At 41.1% G+C, this 16,634-nt stretch overlaps 1 protein-coding gene across 6 annotated transcripts; it reads right to left on the reverse strand.

Moving 5' to 3' along the window:
- Positions 1-12,790, reverse strand: LOC124116309 (zinc finger and SCAN domain-containing protein 2-like). 6 transcript variants are annotated; one of them, XM_046477591.2, is made up of 10 exons: positions 12,753-12,790; positions 10,627-10,743; positions 9,579-9,864; positions 9,210-9,313; positions 5,146-5,181; positions 3,500-3,601; positions 3,224-3,346; positions 2,437-2,688; positions 1,445-1,528; positions 1-1,257 (listed from the first exon to the last, which is right to left on the reverse strand). In XM_046477591.2, the coding sequence occupies exons 1-10, from the start codon at positions 12,787-12,789 to the stop codon at positions 191-193; spliced, it is 2,208 nt and encodes a 735-aa protein (XP_046333547.1). In that variant the 5' UTR covers position 12,790; the 3' UTR covers positions 1-190. The 6 variants fall into 6 exon arrangements, with proteins under 6 accessions (XP_046333547.1, XP_046333556.1, XP_046333587.1 ...); XM_046477600.2 differs by lacking the exon at positions 12,753-12,790 and adding an exon at positions 12,551-12,614; XM_046477631.2 differs by lacking the exon at positions 12,753-12,790 and adding an exon at positions 12,514-12,597.
- Positions 12,791-16,634: the final 3,844 nt, after the last annotated feature.

Below are 16,634 nucleotides of genomic sequence, written 5' to 3' on the forward strand. Positions count from 1 at the left end.
TACAAAACAAACAATTTATTTTGTGTTTATGTTATCTACAATTCTGAAATAAATATCAGTTTCAAGTTGATACAAATAAATAGCCAGTTCTGTAGGGACAACTAACCATTCCAACCAAGTATTTCATCTGGTGTACACTGAGCCGGAAGAGATGGCAAAATCAAGGATCTTTGAAGGATTATGGCAGTACCTAACATGAGTCAATATTTTCCATCACATAGGCAAGGTGATTAGAAATGATATTATTTAAGTCTTTAGAAATACTCATTAAAACTCTAAAATTTTCTTTATCATTGAGAACACCTGATGGCATTGCCATGAAATCTGTTATTGATTTATGCACCTGACTGATCTTCTGAAACAGAACTTGACTTAGTGGAATCTTGAGCACTTTACACAGCTCGGTGAAGTTAGACAACCAGTTGAAGTATTCCTGGCTGGCAAAGTCAGGGTCTTTCACATAATCCACACCATCGGTGGTGGCAGCTGAGAGAGTGGCAGCAGCCATGTCTTGCTCACTCATCGCAACCGTGGCAACATTTGACGGTCTGTTATCTAACTGAACAATACTAGTCTCCAGTTGATTGTCTGCTGTCTGATACTGAATCTCATATATCTGTTGCTCATCATTACCCTCGGCCAACTCCTGTATAATCTGGTATGCAGTCTCCACAGGGAGTGCTCCATTGTCTCCCTTCCCATCTTCCTGTACCTCTGCAATGGCAATAACAGTCTTTTCAACATTCCCATTCTCAGATTGAATCAATGGCAAATCACTGAGAGGGATCTCTATTTGATTCTGTTCATTCTGTGGGCCAATCTCTGTTTCAGTTTCTGATTGGTCCTTGTCTCCTCCGCCCTGATTGGATGGAGAAGCAATTTCAACTTCCTGCACAACAAATCCAGTGTTCAGATTCTGAATGAGACTGACAATCTTCCTCTGATTGGCCAGAGCTTCCACATCAATCTGTCCTGCAGATTTCTTTTGAGTCCCTGGCATCATGATGTTGACAACGGTGGTGTCAGACGGGTCAACCAAGTGATGACCACCAGCCATGGTCACCTGCTCACCCTGTTTGACCTGGCCACCATGCCACCGAGACATGTGCACTCGGATCTGATTCTGTCTCTTGAATTTCTCTCCACATAGAGCACACTCAAAGGGCTTTGTGCTCATGTGTTCACGGAAATGTCTACGTCTACTTGATGGATCACTGAATTTGGCAGAACACACTTCACATTCATAGGGCTTCACACCTGAAACACACAGCAGCATCTAACTAACCATGCAAACTGACCAATTTTCCTTAAATGTAAAATGACAAGATAACTTAGCTTGACAATTAGCATGAAACTAACAAAGAAGCTTGAACAATTTAAATATGTAAACATTTCTTCTGATTTTAATTGTGACACTAAACACATTTTACCAAACAATACTGACCTGTATGTATGATCTTATGTCTGGCCAAGTCTGATTGATGAGCGAAAGCTTTGGAACACTTGTCACATTGGAAAGGGCGTTCACCTAAGAAAACATAACACCCAAATGTAATTGTAAAACACCCCAAAACAAGAAGCACAAAGCCTCTGAAAGTGTCAAAAGACAAGTTCTTCGACACTACCAGCTGACAATACAACACTGGTGGTTGTCAGATCCAAGCCAAACAAACCACACAATCTGTTACTACAGACATCCATTTATTCAACCATCCAATCCTCAGTTGGGCGACCTACACCCTCTTAAGATAAGCATGACAACTTAGAACCATCAATCCTGGTTAGAACCAGAAAAAAAGATTGGGCTGCAATGAATACACCATGAGGCGATTACGATTTGTATCACGAATATAGGGTAATGAATATGAATATAAAATCACGAATACAATAAAAAGTCAACAGTTGATTTATTTTCTGTTATTCATTCAGTGAAAAAATAACAAAAATATTATATGACACGGTTTGTTAATTGATTATTATTAATATATTATACATTTATATACTGCACTTAACCAGATTCTAGTATCTGCTCAAATGCAAAAGTGACCAGAGACCACAATACTGTCAAACTAAATATAATAAGTGTGTTGTCTTTGAAGAAATCTATGCATATAATATGTTCTTATGGATATTTTTAGGTACAGGGTATGTAAATGTACATGATTGCATATTCATAAATATTCGATTCTAGTGGCCACGAATAACAAATTCAATTCATGAATGGATACGGTTCGATTCACCGAATTCGTAAATTAATTGTGACATCCCTACTATGTCATAATGTGGATAGATAATGATTTCAAGCTGCTAGCAATATTCCTGTGACATCACTGACACCCATGGCATGAATTAAACCCCTGTCTTCAGCACTACACCTGAACCTCCCAGCTACCCCACCTCCCAGTGCAGGATAAGTCCATCTGTGCCCTTCATCACCTGTGTGCATCTTCATGTGTGATCTGAGGTAGACCATCTGTGAGAAGCGGCGGGTACATATCTGGCAGGCGAATGGTGTGTTGTTGGTGTGAGTGATGAGGTGGCGCCGGAAGCAGCTGACTTGGCGGAAGGATCTGTTGCACACCTCACACATGTAGGGCTTGGTGTTGCTGTGGATTGTCATGTGTTCCTTCAGAGTCACACTGCTTGAGAACTTCTTACTGCAATCTGTGCATTCGAACGGCTTGATACCTGATAACAAAACAAGACCCTGTCATCCAATAATATTTGCATTAAATTCTGAAACATTATACCGGTTAGACTATGGATAACGGCCCTTCAAACATCCAAAATAACTAAACTTATATAAGACTTCTGTCAATATACATAAAATGAAAAACTCCCTCTATGTCAAACATTTAACAACATAACCTGATAGAAAGTAATAAAATGAACTTTTGGCTGGAAAAGATGTTTTCCCCAGTATTAAGAGAAGTCCCTATGCTACCAGGTGTTCCCAGTTCTTTTGGAGACAATACACAGCAAGAGAGTCAAGTACTGTTGATAACAGTAAAATCTGATTGCACAGTTAAGTTTAGCTTTGTGCCATTCAAGTCAGGCTCCAACAAACTCATGGTGGCAAGGGTATTAATCATAACAGATTGCAGGAATAATAGCCTGGATAATTGAGGATAATTTCAAAATATAAATTTTTTCATAAAACATAATGTCAAGTATCATGTTTTGGACCGTTGTGATCAGCACTACAGAGCTCCAAAGAACATACCCATATGAACTAGTTTGTGTCTCCGGAGGCTCTCGTTGCTACGATAACTCTTGCCACAATCTTCATAATCACATGCAAATGGCCTGGCTGTTGTATGTGTCCACATGTGCACTTTCAAATTTCCTAGAAATAAAAGTCAAATTGTAGGTAAACAAGAAAACATTATTCAGCATCAATAGTCTTGATTTGACCAGAGAGAAGGATTGCTTTAGAAAACAATCCTTATCTTTGATTTGGTGTCAAGTCAAGTGTCAGTGAAGGTCCACCTTGTGTTACCTTTCTGAGTGAAGGTCTTGCCACATCGAGGACACTTGAAGCCTGTAGAAGTTCGGATGATTCTCCCAAGGGCCTCAATACTGTCTTCTTTAACATCAGGTGCTGAAACCAAGACACATTTCTTAGAGCTTTGTGAATATAATACCAACATGTAATAGAGAAAACTGAAAGTCATAAATGAATCTAGAATTGTAAGTAATTTGTATGTCAAGTATCCTGACATACTGTTGCATCTATGTTTCTAGGAAAGGCAAATATAAGATAAACTAGAGGTCTTTGCAAGAACAGAAACAGACCCATTACCACCATTTCCTCAAAGATTAACATCTGAACGTAACACCATCTACTCCAAGTTCCAACCCGTGACGTTCCGGGTTTCAATTGTCTTCAGCAACCCATACTTGCCATAAGAGGTGACTAACATGATCGGGTGGCCAGGCTTGCTGATTTGTTGATGCATGTCATCATATCCCAATTGCGTCGATTGATGCTCATGATATCAATCACTGGATTGTCTGGTCCAGACTCAAGTATTACCAAATAGCTGGGATATTGTAGTGTGGGGTGTTTAACAACGAAAACAAACAAACAAACTTCCAGTTCAAAAACATTACTTCCAGACTTTGACCTGAAACAACAACTTCCTGAGATCCAACAACTGTCCAAGTCTCAGGACCGTACAAGTAAAAGTGCAGCAGTAACTGGCAATAAATGATACTGTCATATTTCACAATAACCCCAAACAATGATAGACATAGCGAACATTAGATGAGTTTGGATTTGTAAAGATAGATGCAAATACAGAGTTTAATGCCTGTAGAGACATAACAATGATACAATCATGTTTGAAAAAAATATAGAATGCTGACCTTGACCTTTGACATATTTTGACCTCAACGTTTTTAAAGCAGGGGCCCATCCTTGGGTGGGGAAGGCATATTCCAAGGTTAAGCAAACAAAGATAATAGTCTTGGTTCTGAGGCTCTGCCAGCACTATCAGAAAGTCTGCCACACGTTTGGTTTTTATTTCTATTTATTTAAAAATCAAAAATAAATCCTAATACTTAAAAACAGTGTGATCCAAAATAGTTACTTCCTAGCAGTAATGTGATTACATGTGACAATGCCACTTTTGGTCACGTAGTAGCTGTGGGAGGGTATATGCCACACAACTGGTTGGAACAACAACTTCTGCAGCCTGGACCTCTTACAGCTCTGTCCTTCTAGCAAAACAACAGCAGTAAAAGCATAGGGGTAGTAATGCAGGATAAGTTAAAAACTTTAATGACATATCCATGAACATGTTGTTTTAGTTTAAGTTTTATGCGCTTTATCGCTTTTTCTCGTGACCTTGACCATTTCCAGAAGAAAGCCTCATAACCATTTGGAAGAAGTTCGTGATGTCAATAATCTTTGAGTTGTAGTCGTTTGAAAAATCACCAGTGGTGGCCAAACTCCAACAAAAACTTAAAGCAGTCCCATTTCAAGAGGGTGCTAATAATTAACATGTGAATGCAAAGATGTCATGATATCATTAAACGATACTTAAATGTTATATGTCTTCTTTTTCCGATATAAAACTACACTTGTCCCACCAGTCATTACAATAACACTTTCATCTGGAGTGAGGGACATCACAAACTTACCTGTTGGTTGATCACTTGCAGTCTTCCTGGGCCGCCCTGCAAAATAACATGTTGGTCAAAACGTGAGGCAGCTTAGTTTACAGATGGTCCAGAGTTCCTCTGAACATATTATACAAAGAAACCTGTTATAAAAAGGAAATTCAAATAAACATTTAAACTTCTGAGATTTACATCAAATCAAACATGAAATATAGGGTATCAGAGTGTCCCACTCATTTATATACTTACCCTGACACTACAGTATGCAATATTCCTTCTTGCTTTGACTATATAACAGTGTAGAACATTGTGAAAACAATAATCACCAGAACACACCCTCCGGCCACCTCGCTCCCAGCATGCTCCTGTACTACTCATCACTTTCCCCACAATCGCCCGTAGACAGGTGACAAGTGGATCCAAGCGTTGAGGGGCTGGACATGCAGGCAGTCATGACCTGTTGTGTCAGGATAAGTATATAAATAAGGGGAATACCCTGATACCCAATATGTTTTAACTTATCCCACCACAACAGTATGCAATTATCCCATGGCAGGATGGCAGGTTGGGTCAACTGTATATCCCCATTTGTGATTGAGTTGTCGGGGAAGAGCACTGACTAGATTAGACTGCCAGATGGTCTTTAACCCATGGGTGTGTTCAACTTCACTTGTCCCATAATACATCACCACCATGCCTAATTACAGGCAAGGCTGCATCTGAAATTACATTGCAACTGGAGGTACTCGAAAGATTAGGAACCGTAGTTACAACCACGATATGTAGTACCTCAGTAATCATTCCATATAAAGAAAGAACAAACATGGAAGCGTACCAGTATGGGCATCCAAAATGGCAGGCGCTCCTTTCCAAGTAGTCAACAGCGATAGTGAAACAACCTTGGACAATGTCTGTGACGGAGCTGTGTGAAGTGCCACTGTGGACACAACACCCGAATTTCATGTAGATGGGAAGCTCCAGGTGGATCCACCCCAGCATGGTCATAAGTCTAAAGAATGGTGGAACATAACCCAAAACAACAGGGTATTCTTGCAGATATTCTGGCAACCCTCCTCAGTGGTCGGGAGGGTTTATGTTGATACCGAAAATGACGAGTGACACACGAACAGGACATAGGGACATGTCCTCTGTGTCACTAGATCCAACTATGTTCATCCGCGGGGCGATAGAGTAAGTGTGATTCGCCTGACCTGGCAATTGATTTTTGGCGATTAAGTCCCATGTTAATCCAAGATGTACCTCTGCATGTGGACCATGGTCAAATTTGATCAGGGTGACGTCGAGAGCTTGGAGTTCACTGACATGTGCTGCAGTGAGTCAGAGGCACCAATGCCACATGAGACAGAGGTTCGTGGGTATAAACCAGAAGTTGACATTGAACCATGGCTAGAGGTAGAAACTTTAATGGCGGTAACCTAATGGCAAGTTAAGGAGCAGTGGCAATATGGGTAGAATGGGAAGGGCCGAGGAACAAGTTAATGACTGACACATAACTGGCAAATGGGTACGGCTTGACAAATGTGATACATATCAAGTTGAGGACAATAAGCCTTGAAGGATAACCATTTCTGGTCATACAAGGAGGCCGTAGAAGGGCGGTGTGTCTGACAACTAGCAAGAGCCGCCGCCATAGAGAAAACCCCATCCGTCAATGCTTTCTGAGAATGCACCACACACTTAGATCCCACGACTCTGGGCATGGGTGTGGATTTCTGAGTAGACTGGGAAATAGTTTTAAGTATGGCCCTCCAGCGAGTCGGAGCAGATACGGGAATCACATCCCACTGGGCCAACAAGATGCAACCCAAATCGATATGCCAATCGAGAAATGGGACGGTCCACAATCCTGAGGCCCAGGGTTCCCAAGATTAGTACTTGGTTGATATGGCATCCTCCGGGTGTACTGGGTACCCAGGTGGGGAATACACATCTGCAATGCATGAACAGTGGCTTCAGCCTGAGCAGTGCAAAGAGCCTTCTTGTAAACCTCTTGAACCTTGGATAAGGAGTTGAGCTAAGTTCTCCAAGAGACGAATGATTTCATCCAGAGCTGAGAGCAATTCCCTCAAGAAATCCTTGATGAAAGTAGTAATAATCAACAATGGTAGGAGGGACAAACGAATGTCAGAATCCACAGGCATCATCTGCATCAAGGGAAAGCGCTGGAGATGGAAAGGAAATCCTGTGTAATTTACAGCGGGCAAAGTGATGGCGGGTTGGGGAAGCGAACCCTTAAGGGCTACTTTATGCAAAGCCTGCTGCAACAGTAGGAATACTGTCATCCAAATTATGAAAAGGGGCAATGTAAGATGGTGAATTATTCTTGGGATCGAAGGAGCATTCGGCAGAAGGCAGTTGGACAGGCTCCTCGAATTTAAGGACATCCATGATTCACAGGATCTGATCTTTTGCGGCCTAGAGTGGCTGCTCCTTAGCCTCAGACACAAGAGCAGGCCTTTGGAGAAGAACGCACACCTTTGGCAACCTGTTAGGAGATGACAAACAAGATCTTGAACACCGAGCAGGAGAGCCCGATACCTAACCAACAGGAGACGCCTGATCACTCTTGACGGGTGATGCCTGAAGTATGGGAGTACACTGAGGAGATTATAGTGGTAACTGTCATACCGAAATGACACCCTGAGGAGAGGTCACCAGTGGCGAACCGACTTGAGGCGAGGTTGTGATGGCTGCGCCTGAGATGACGAGGGAACAGGTGGTGCCTGAGTAGACAAAAACTGCATCTGAGGCAATGGTTGTGGAAGAGTGTGCGCTTGTTGTGAGGAAAATGATGGGAGGCCAGGTAGAGGGTGAGGTAGAGCTTGTTGATACAATGTCTGTAGCGGCGCATGGAGAAACGCTTGAGGAGGCGCCACATGAGGATGCGCTGGGAGAGGAGCGAGAAAGGTAGACAGGGCCTGACTAGGCGAATGGAAATACGTGTGAGGAGGTGCCTGCGCCTGATGAGGCGTCTCAAGACTCCAGGTCGACTGACACGATGGGATGCCAGGCAGGGCTTGCCAATAGGCATCACTGGCAGATGACAGTATGCAAGAAAACGGTGCAGCCCAAGAAGTGCAAGTAGTTATGGCAGGCGCTATCGTAGTACCCGGACAAGTTCAAGCAAACAGAGAGGGGGGTGGATCACCGTATAAGAGGCGATGAACCAGGCGGGTAGCCCCAAGGACGGATCCATCCATGACAAGACTGTATGCATTGCTGAAGGGTTTAAAGGGAGACAGTCACAGGCTTAAGAGAGGAGTTCGAAGACTGGTGCTGTAGTTGTTGGTTAGCCCTATTTCAGAGTTTAGCTAGGTAAACATTGAAAAAGTGGGAGGATAAGTGTGTATAAGCAGAGCATCGCTGGTCCAAGGAGCAGGGGATCCGGCAGTCATGGAGCTCATGAGCCGATTTCTTCCCATGACAATCCACTCACTTTTGAAGAGGATGAATGTTGTTGTCATCCCCCGACACAGTCTCCGAAATGACCACATCACCCATAATATTTAAAAGTCTACAACAGGAAAAGGGAATAAAAGTGGAGAATTCAGCAGAGAAGCACGAGAAATGGAAACCAAAACTGAGCTTTCATGTGCCAAGAGTTGTGTTAACAATGGCAGGGAAAGAAACATGTGAGGAAAGTAAGTTGTCAGTTTTTCATATTTTTATTGGAAAGGAACAACTAGGCACCCGAAGATATTTAGGTGAATATTGTTTTCACTATGTTCTACACTGTTATATAACCGAACAAGAAGAAATATTGCACACTGTTGTGGAGGGATAAGTTAAAAATATTACCTCAGATACTATTCTTTTAATATTCCTAATATTTTATGACTTGGATGTCTTTGGGAGTGGGTCATTTTATGTTGTTTTAAAGCCACAGTGGACAATATTTATGCTGGTGCCCTGTAAATACTGAGAGGCAAGGCAGTGGGGTGAACACACATCAGCCAGGTCACACATTGTAGCCAATCAATCCTCATTAGTCACACAAAAAACGGTGGGGAAAATGAAATGCCCTGAAATCTTAACTGGAAGTATTTGGGGCGAACAAACATTACCTCTTTTGCCTGTTGACTTTTTCTTGAGTGGAACCAGCTCCGTGTCTGGATCAAAGTCAGAGTCATCTGTGTCCTCATCGATGTTCACAGGATTCTTGAAGTCCCTGCAAACACCAGTTTACCTACATGTTATCTCATGAGTAAGTGAATGTACATTTACATCATGATCAGCATTAATGCAGTTATCACAGCAACCTAGGAGATAAAGAGTCTGGTTCCTTTTCCAGAAAGCAATCTTTGTGCAAGGACAGTCATATCTTCCCTACATAAAGACTTATGATAGTCAGAGTGCTATGCTTAATGTGTGGTCCAGACAATTAACCTCAAGATTCACTTAATTCAGATTCATTCCTACACATCAATCCATACCTAAATTTGGCTGGGATGATCCTCTGTCTGGCCGGCAGCCTGCCTGACCTCCGCTCTATGTCATAGTCATTGGCCTGCACCCCAACCTCCATGAGGACACGGAAGCTATTCTGGGGATCAGTTGGTAAAATGGTGACCTCATCATCATCATCTTCTCTCTCAGTCAACATGTCCTCAATATCACGGGCCTCGTCACTGGTCAACTCCAGGGTCTCGTGACTCATGTTGCCTGAAGTCTCTGTACCAATTTCAGCTGTTTGGATGCATGTGCTCTGAGTTGTCTCCCCTGCAACATGGTGCATCAGAGTTTCTAACATGGTAATTCAATATCTACTTAGTGACATGACACAACGGATTTAGGTCAATATAATGCTTGAATACAATCTTTCATAACTAAAGACAGCTTTGTTATAACTGTGATTAGACTGAGACTATGTGCAAGGGGATAGATTAGAACAGGCAAAATACATCGTAAACATGATGCAAGACACTTGATTTTCAGTAATATGAGCCAAGCTAGGTACACCCAAGAAATTGGCACTAGTCCTGTAGTCTTAGCCAAAATGCCCAATAGTTAAGGTATCATAAGGACTAGTTGAAATTTGCCCTTCTTTTTATTTTGCTATATGTTACCATCATAAGGACTAATGGACTAAAAATGGTAGTTTCTACCACTGCAGGTGTTAGATCACTTGCATACAGCTTGTTTACAATAATATGCAGTATTGACAAAAACTGGTAGCAGTTTCCTTGAGGTAAGTCTTCCTGGAAACCTTATTCAGTGTTCACTAAGACTGACATAAAAGATACATGTTTGGAAGTAAGGGATTAAAGTGAAATAGGTAATTAGATCTCTCATATGAATATTTTATTACTTGTTGTCAATAAAAGACTTTGAAAATCCTCCAGCACACATTGGTACACTTTCACTAATTGGGTGTCATGTCACCCTCAGTTGTAGCACTTATTACAAAACATAATAAGCGATGTGCAATAAGAGGATACAGTTAGCTATACCTTATATTGCACTGTGTCCATTAATACTGACCTTGAGGAAAAGCAGTGTCCATCTGTCTGGTGTCTTCACCTGCATCGTCATGGTCAATGATTTTATAATCTGTTGTCCCTGGTTCTGACTTTACTGTAGTTGTAGTTTCTAGAACTTCTGAAACCATAAATTATCATTAATCTTTTAGCAATATTCCAGCAATATCACGGCGGGGGACACCAGAAATGGGCTTCACACATTGTACCCATGTCGGGAATCGAACCCGGGTCTTCGGCGTGACGAGCTAACGCTTTAAACGCTAGGCTACCCGACCGCCCCGTTTAGGTTCAGATTTTACACATCAATATTTCAGTACCTAACATGACAGCTACTGATTTATACAGGAATATCTTTCCCTTCGTCCGATAAAAAAGGATATAAACTACCAAAGTATTGGTTCATTGACTATAATGTTGTGATGTTCCTTACATTACAAAAGAAAACCTTGAATACCACCAACAACATCTCATGTGGGGAATATACTACTATTACTAGTCACTACCCCCTTACACTGAAGTAATCTGCTCAATCATATACATGATCAGTGGTGCACTTTGGTCGAGTAGACACGTTTATTTTGCAAAGTTTGTCTTTATTCAAGCACTTGCAGTGGAAATTGAGGTGCTTCAAAAGAACAAGTATAAGAAAACATCTCTAAATCAGTATATGTATGTTAAAGCAGATAAAAAATTTGTTTTTTTATAGCAACATATCAAGTAAGAAGAAAGCTCATTTCTTTATCTCGGGCTTCTTCAATGAAAGCTGTGATGAGTCATTGCTTTTTCCATGGTTTCAATTCATCTCAGTGTTCGAAATACATACAATTAACAATAAGGAGTCCTGTAGTAATCCCAATCATAAAAATATAAAATTTATAAAATTATTTTCACATTTCTTTACTAGTTTTAGCTGTTTGATCTGTTAACAACTCTGCTCTGAAGTCTTCCAACTCATTCAAAAAAGGTGATTTTACACAACAAAATATGTCAAATCCGTGTTTTTACAAGAGCACAGATTTACATTGTCAAGTTACAATGACACAACATCCTGGTCTGACATTGTAACCAAATAATCCACATTTTAGTTTGCTCAATGTAATAGTTTTCTGACAAGCATGTGCTATTAATATTATAGGGGTGCTATTCGAACTTGGAAGTTATATTCATTCCCTTTAAGGCACTGATTACTAGTTATAGATTATATCATTTTTATTTTCATCTTTCTTTGCATTAATTTATCGGATTAGAAACCACATGAAATTAAAAGATTACCTCACAGTCAGGTCCTTCATTTACTATCATTAACTAGGTTATGATACTGATTAAGCAAATAAACTGCTGGTCTTTGGACCATTCGCCGTTATATAAAGTCAGTTCATATTCTCACACATTAAATGTATGTAATAGTTGATTGTCCACATATACATTCTAGCAGCAGCAACCATATCTGTGTGTGTCACTACACAGAGCTGCAGGCTGTTACCCCCTAGTGTTTTCCTTATGTATTGCAGATACCGCACTTACCACCCTGTCAAATCCTACATAAATTGTAACACAATGAAAACTGCAACACGATTCGCTTCCTAAAACAATTCCCAATTGCATCATAGATATATATTCGATCATGCAACTTTCTATGTACTTATTAGGTTGGAGCCATGGAGATGGTAAAGATTTTTGGCTGACAAAATGTCTTAGGAAGTGAATTATGTTGCATTTGTCTATAAAACTAACAGGACATATGCACTTGCTGAAGCATTTAACGTGCGATGAAGATTTGCTGATACGGTTACCGCAGCGTTAGATTGGTTATCCAACTCTTAATTTGAATTACTCTTGACTCTCATTCGTGGAAAACAGTGGAAACAAAATAATGATATGTACAAACGCGACGTTTTTAACGTTCTTCTAGGTTGACAAAACACCTGTTTTTTTCACTGATTCAAGGGGCATGTTCCTTGCAAACACGAACCACTGCCACACAGTTCATGCAAAAATGAGGTTACATCTAACCTGGGCTCCCAACCAAATGGCTCCATTATCATTATCACACTCGTGAAATGGAATCATCGCGTGTATAGCCTAAAGAAAACTAATACAGAGAAAGCTGAGTAAGTAAAATATTACCACGAAGATCGCAAGGGGCCGCCATCTTTACTGACATCCCCGGATGTAGCGAAAGTTTAAGTTAGCCAATCATAGTTATTCATTATCCCAATTACGGACAACACGAGTTGAAATGGTTTGCGGCATGAGTAGATCTATAATTATTCTTCTATCGAAAAATCAAAACTTTTCACACAAAGTCTCATCAGTGTTTCATATGGGCCACCACCACATAGAGTCTAATGTTTTTATAACTTTTTTATTTGAAAAATATAGAACTGTCCATTTTGTGCCATTCACCCATTCGAATGCCATGCACCCAACCATTAATTATCATGCAGTCCCGTAGAGCTAAAAGAAACACTACTAGCCTCAAACGCCCAAAGTCAAATCGAGCTAAAAATGTATGTAGATAGTAATATTACATTTAAAAGTTTCCAGTTTCGGTTACATGGGTCAACTGACGATAATTGGAAATTTATGGGCACTAAGAAACAGCGGTACCAGTAGTGGCCATTCCTGGACAGTTGTCAGTTGTCATACTATATGTATACTAATTGTTCTTTGAATATAACTTACTTATATGTTATCATTATTCGGGCAGTTAATTTGAACAAAATTACACTCACAATAGGCCATGTTTGATTACTTGATGGCAATATATTGATATCATCGGATCGATGAACAACAATATTTATTTTTTTTGTTTATATCAAATGGGTACAGTGTAGTGTGTGCCTCCTCATTGGCCCATATATATAACCTTTGTTATTCTGTGTTAGCTGACGCTGGAGATAATTCCCCATACATGACATTTGTTTTGTCGGTACGTTAATTGAAATTTTAAGGTAATCATATAACATGTTCACAAAGTGAATGGGATAAGGGGTTATACTAATATCCGTGAACAATTTTAATATAAGGTTTGGGTGGATTGTATGAATTATATGCAAGCAGCTTGAGAAAAAATGCTTTTCTGGCTTGATTTCATAAATACGAGTCATATGACTACAAAAAGGGCATATATCAAAATGACGCAAATTGCCCTAATCTATCCTGTCCTAACTGACACTGTGATTACCCTTCAAATGTACTTTTACAAGTAAAATGATGATCAACTAAGAAAATATTCGTGTGTTGTCAGGCATGTATGAAATGGTCTATAACCTGAGGTAATTACCTGACACCTGTCCCGAGGTGATGACCTCAGACCGCCCCGTGCATTCTCCCAGGTGCAAATGTCACCGAGTTGGGTGTGGTCTCAAAATATTGCTGTTATTGTACTTAATTGACATGTGCCTTGATCGGGTAGCAATTAAGGATATGTACTACATTATATGTGCTTGGAAACATGATGGACTAGTTAAGAGCTATGAAACGGGATGAGTATTGGAAGGTTGCGGTTTTGGAATCCAGAAGTATTTGTTGTTCTACAGATGATTTCTTGAGGTAGCATTTATCTCCGCTGATGACGTATATGAATCTGTACTTTTGAATGTTGTGTTATGTCTTGCCACGAACCCTTTACATTTAGCCATGATGGGCACAACAGGGTTGAGCTCACAATGTCTGACTGGCGTACGTAAGACAACGTAACCGTGTTGTGCCGCCAGCACATATGTCCTGTACTTTACCGGGTTCTTATTAAGCCGAATTTTCTCCACGAGTTGAACTTTCGTCTCATATGTTCTGAAGTCGACAATGTCATATATTCCTGTATGGTCGCCTTCAGACTACTCATGGTTGGGCGAAAGTATCTGATTCCCGGACGTAATATTAATTGGCGTTATCTATGACAATGACACCCGACGTTGTTTAAAATGGGCAATAGCTGAAGTTCCAACCAGTCTATGAACACATCACCTCCTATCACCAGTTTTCTATTTCGCCTCGAAAACTAGCATACATCCATCAATTAGCCCCATATCATGGGTTGCAATGTGCAAATCAATGACACGACTACCTTTACCTGATGGTCTATGTGTGCTTTTTGTCCATCTGCCGATAGCCACATGTAGTCAGTGGAATGATTCATCAAGGTAAATTATCTGGACGCCCTGACTGTGATAGTTATGAATGGTTCGGAGATAATGTGACCTCATAGACAGGATGGAATATTTTTTCCTGAAAAGACCTCGGTCATCGCCACGCGCAGTGTATCGAAATCCCATCTCTTGTAGAGCAATAGTTAGTGCAGTTAACATTAATTGTGTCTTTAATTCCTCCCAAAATTTACTACAAGTCCGGGCTACCTTCTGCTCATAAAGCTTGTACACTATACGCCTAATCACCCTGTATCAAAGCTGTCTGACATACGTTTACGTCCCAGTTTTGTTTTTGAGACCACCCCTATCCCTGTTTTGTTTTATTTATCATACCGTAGAATTGATGCTATGAATTGAAAACCCAATAGCTTGGGCAGTTCGGTATCATGGGAGCAATGTTAACTAAACAAACGCAGCGTCATTTTGTCATTTTAGAAGATGCACATCTAGAACTTTCTCAAAATAATTTTTGTGTGTGGATTAGATGTTTTATGAAGACTACATTATCATCATTATAACGGAGTCACGTGCGAATATTTCTATAGTCCGTTATTGTTACTGAAATACTTCAAACCACAGGTAGGTCGATCGGTAGCTACTCGATATTTCAATAACAACAGTCTGTGAAAAATAATATCTTGTTTTAACAGGCAAAAAGAATTTTTCTAGCATTTCCGACAGTACTTTAGCGGCCGATTGACGTCTGCCTATATTCCACAAATAAACAAATGTGAAAACTACATTTACAAATACTGAATGCATACAGTAATACGGCTTATTGTTAGTGCCCCCGTGTGTTTGATTGGTGAGGTTATTGTCAGAGAGTTAATAACGGAAGGGGGAGTGACGCCTCGGCTCCCTAAGTCGTCGACTCCCTTGCATGGTGTGCATGTGAAACTCATTCGCAGTGTCCTTCGCTGTGATGGGGATGTTGGAAAAATTTGCAAAAGGTAACCTCAAGCAACACACTCACTCACCCACTGCAGCCGATTTGTGTGTCGGTTTTACACGGGCAGCTATCAACAACTTGTCATAGGGCCGAAAGGCGTTACTCTCCTGGACAGATGGGGAGACAGAAGCGTACTGATATAGCGTGGCCACCTTTAGGGGCACAAAACTTGGTTCCAGCAGAATCTCTGGTCCCAGTCAGGAAAACTTCAACCGAGACAAGTTGTGATGCCAGTTCATCCCAAATATAAAGGCCCCATGCGGATTCCGGGCGTTGATGGGTCGATCCCATGGACTCCTGCTTGTAAGTGCCAGCTACATGATCCGGTGGCTACAACCCGTACCCGGCTTATAAATGTGTTATCGTGCCCCGAACACGTGGAGCCGTGTACCTGCCACTGAGCTCTAGCGTGTTTGGTCCAGGATTTCTTCTTCTCCGGCGAGATGGAAGACAACGTGTTTATCGTCGTCGAAATGAGCGTTTTGCCCGACATTGTGTACGTGAATTCGACAATTTCGTTGGAGGTTGTGTCATGGCGTGGCCGGGGGGCCATATCCTACACCACGAGATCTGACTTGGTTGTGGTTCAGGGACATTTGACGGCAAATCGCTACATTAATCAAATTCTTCAACCTCACCTTCTTCAACAGGACAACGCTCCACCGCACACAACTCGTGTCACGGTAGACTACCTTTATAATGCCAACATCAACGCCTTGCCCTGACCGTCGAGATCACCAGATCTCAACTCAATCGAACACCTCTGAGATGAACTCGATCGACGTGTACGTCAACGTCACACTCCCACAACTGGCCAACGCGTTTCAAGCAGAATTCCGCAGGACCAAATTCGTACATTTATCCAGTCAGTGCCGAGGAGATACAGAGCCGTGATTGCTGCCCGAGGCG

This window comes from Haliotis rufescens, unplaced genomic scaffold, assembly GCF_023055435.1.
Source record: "Haliotis rufescens isolate VD_foot unplaced genomic scaffold, xgHalRufe1.0.p SCAF_12, whole genome shotgun sequence".
Classification (NCBI taxonomy): Eukaryota; Metazoa; Mollusca; class Gastropoda; order Lepetellida; family Haliotidae; genus Haliotis; species Haliotis rufescens.

What these genes read in the sequence shown, in the direction of transcription:
- LOC124116309 (XM_046477591.2), bottom strand. Translation starts at nt 12,789, where the DNA reads ATGTCAGTAAAGATGGCGGCCCCTTGCGATCTTCGTG. An exon ending in CAAGACCTTCACTCAGAAAG is followed by an intron (nt 3,347 to 3,499) that starts GTAACACAAGGT and finishes TTTTATTTCTAG; the next exon opens with GAAATTTGAAAGTGCACATG. An exon ending in ACATAAGATCATACATACAG is followed by an intron (nt 1,258 to 1,444) that starts GTCAGTATTGTT and finishes TGTGTGTTTCAG; the next exon opens with GTGTGAAGCCCTATGAATGT.